This window comes from Cyclopterus lumpus, chromosome 13 (genome assembly GCF_009769545.1).
Source record: "Cyclopterus lumpus isolate fCycLum1 chromosome 13, fCycLum1.pri, whole genome shotgun sequence".
In the NCBI taxonomy this organism is placed as follows: domain Eukaryota; kingdom Metazoa; phylum Chordata; class Actinopteri; order Perciformes; family Cyclopteridae; genus Cyclopterus; species Cyclopterus lumpus.
Window position 1 is genome coordinate 20,982,789 of NC_046978.1, and position 2,500 is coordinate 20,985,288.

General features: G+C 48.5%; 1 protein-coding gene across 6 annotated transcripts in view; it reads left to right on the forward strand.

Annotated features, from left to right (window-relative positions):
• Positions 1 to 2,476, forward strand: part of ece2b (endothelin converting enzyme 2b) — a 45,604-nt gene extending 43,128 nt beyond the window's left edge. For 4 of the 6 annotated variants that reach the window (XM_034548731.1, XM_034548729.1, XM_034548730.1 and 1 more), the window contains 3 exons: positions 800 to 990; positions 1,072 to 1,167; positions 1,431 to 1,607. In XM_034548731.1, coding sequence (XP_034404622.1) covers positions 800 to 990; positions 1,072 to 1,167; positions 1,431 to 1,607 — 464 coding nt within the window. Of the gene's footprint in view, positions 1 to 799; positions 991 to 1,071; positions 1,168 to 1,430 lie in introns of all 6 variants that reach the window. The other 2 variants (XM_034548732.1, XM_034548728.1) reach the window with 2 other exon arrangements.
• Positions 2,477 to 2,500: the final 24 nt, after the last annotated feature.

The following is a 2,500-nucleotide window of genomic DNA, read 5'->3' on the forward strand; positions in this document are numbered from 1 at the left end:
ACCTCGTTCATTGAGGGAAAGTCACCTCGTTCATTGAGGGAAAGTCACCTCGTTCATCGAGTGGAAGTCACCTCGTTCATTGAGGGGAAGTCACCTCGTTCATTGAGGGAAAGTCACCTCGTTCATTGAGGGGAAGTCAACTAGTTTGCCTTGTTCACCTCGTTCATTGACAGGAAGTCACCTTGTTCACTTCGTTCATTGAGGGAAAGTCACCTCGTTCATTGACAGGAAGTCACCTCGTTCACTTCGTTCATTGAGGGGAAGTCACCTCGTTCATTGAGTGGAAGTCACCTCGTTCATTGAGGGAAAGTCACCTCGTTCATTGAGGGAAAGTCACCTCGTTCATCGAGTGGAAGTCACCTCGTTCATTGAGGGGAAGTCACCTCGTTCATTGAGGGAAAGTCACCTCGTTCATCGAGTGGAAGTCACCTCGTTCATTGAGGGAAAGTCACCTCGTTCATTGAGGGGAAGTCACCTCGTTCATTGAGGGAAAGTCACCTCGTTCATTGAGGGGAAGTCAACTAGTTTGCCTTGTTCACCTCGTTCACCTCGTTCATTGAGGGAAAGTCACCTCGTTCATTGAGGGAAAGTCACCTCGTTCATTGAGGGGTAGTCACCTCGTTCATTGAGGGGAAGTCACCTCGTTCATTGAGGGGAAGTCACCTCGTTCATTGAGGGAAAGTCACCTCGTTCATCGAGTGGAAGTCACCTCGTTCATTGAGGGAAAGTCACCTCGTTCACCTCGTTCATTGACAGGAAGTCACCTTGTTCATTGAGGTGTCCTTCCTGCCGCCTTCAGGTCGCGAGTACGATAAAGAAGGGAACTTGAGGCCGTGGTGGCAGAACTCGTCGGTGGAGGCGTTCCGCCAGAGGACCGAGTGCATGATGGACCAGTACAACCATTACACCGTCAACGGAGAACACGTCAACGGAAAGCAGACGCTCGGGGAAAACATAGCGGACAACGGAGGACTGAAGGCGGCGTATCATGTGAGTGAACCCGTAACAACCAGCCGAGCCTCCTGGGCGGTGACACGTTGCCTCACCGAGTCGTGTTTGTTTTTCCTTCAGGCCTATCGGTCGTGGGTCCAGAAGAACGGGGAGGAGAAGAGGCTTCCTGCCGTCAACCTGACCAACGACCAGCTCTTCTTCTTGGGATTTGCTCAGGTGAGTCCAACAAACGCACCTCAGTGACCTTCTCACCTGAACGGCGTCCCACAGGGTTCTCTAGTGATGGTTCAGGCTCACGTTAAGGACACGATGATTCATTCCTGAGCAAATAAACCAAGCTAAGCTAACGGCGGCTAACAACATCTTCCACGGCGTGCCAACTGAAAATGATCCGGCGGTAATAATAATAAAATATAACCCCAATATATATATATATAACCCCCCCCCCCCCCCCCCCCCTCCCACGTTGTGTTTTCCAGGTGTGGTGTTCGGTCCGGACACCGGAGAGCGCTCACGAGGGTCTGGTGACCGACCCCCACAGCCCACCCCGATACAGGGTCATCGGCACGCTCGCCAACTCTCCGGACTTCAGCCGCCACTTCAACTGCCCTGCGGGGACGCCGATGAACACCGGGCGGCGCTGCGAGGTCTGGTAGACGGCCTGAAAAGAAGAGGGGGGGGGGGGAAGGGGGCGTGGTTAGCGGTCGGTTCGTCGTCACCTTCATCCCTTTGATAGAAAGCTGTGGCTTAGAGACGAGCAGACGACTTCCTGTCTGCAACCTGAACGAACTCAATGGACTTCAGGGACACGAGGATGACGAGGATGACCATGAAGAAGAAGCCACATGGGACGATGTTGCTGATTTCTGCTTTATCACCGTTGATTGATTATGAATATTGTGTTATTAATGGGCTGTGTGTGTGTGTGTGTGTGTGTGTGTGTGTGTGTGTGTGTGTGTGTGTGTGTGTGTGTGTGTGTGTGTGTGTGTGTGTGTGTGTGTGTGTGTGTGTGTGTGTGTGTGTGTGTGTGTGTGTGTGTGTGTGTGTGTGTGTGTGTGTGTGTGTGTGTGTGTGTGTGTGTGTGTGTGTGTGTGTGTGTGTGTGTGTGTGTCTCTCTCTCTGATAACACCATGATGTTACGAACAATTGCGTCATCGTTGTGTGTACAGAAGTCTGATTCATTATTCAATTAAGGACCTTTATAAGGCATCGTTATATTTATGGTTCAATTAGTTCATTAAGCGAATAATTAAATGATTTCAGGGTTTTAATGGATTATTATGAAGTTTTTAAGGAGTAAAACACCATAAAATGGACCAAATAGGATAAACAGTTTAAATGAAGCATTCAAGTTGTTGCTCAGTTTTAAGTCTTTTTCAGCCCTAAAAGGTTCTTAAATCTGCAAGAAATATTAAACGTATAGAATCCATTAAAATGAATTGCATCGTTATTAAAACTTCTCCACGTGTCAAAGCAACCGCCTTAAGAATTTAAGATCATTAAACAACAGAAAGATGTTGTTTAATTCTTTAGAAAAATGCCTTAAAAA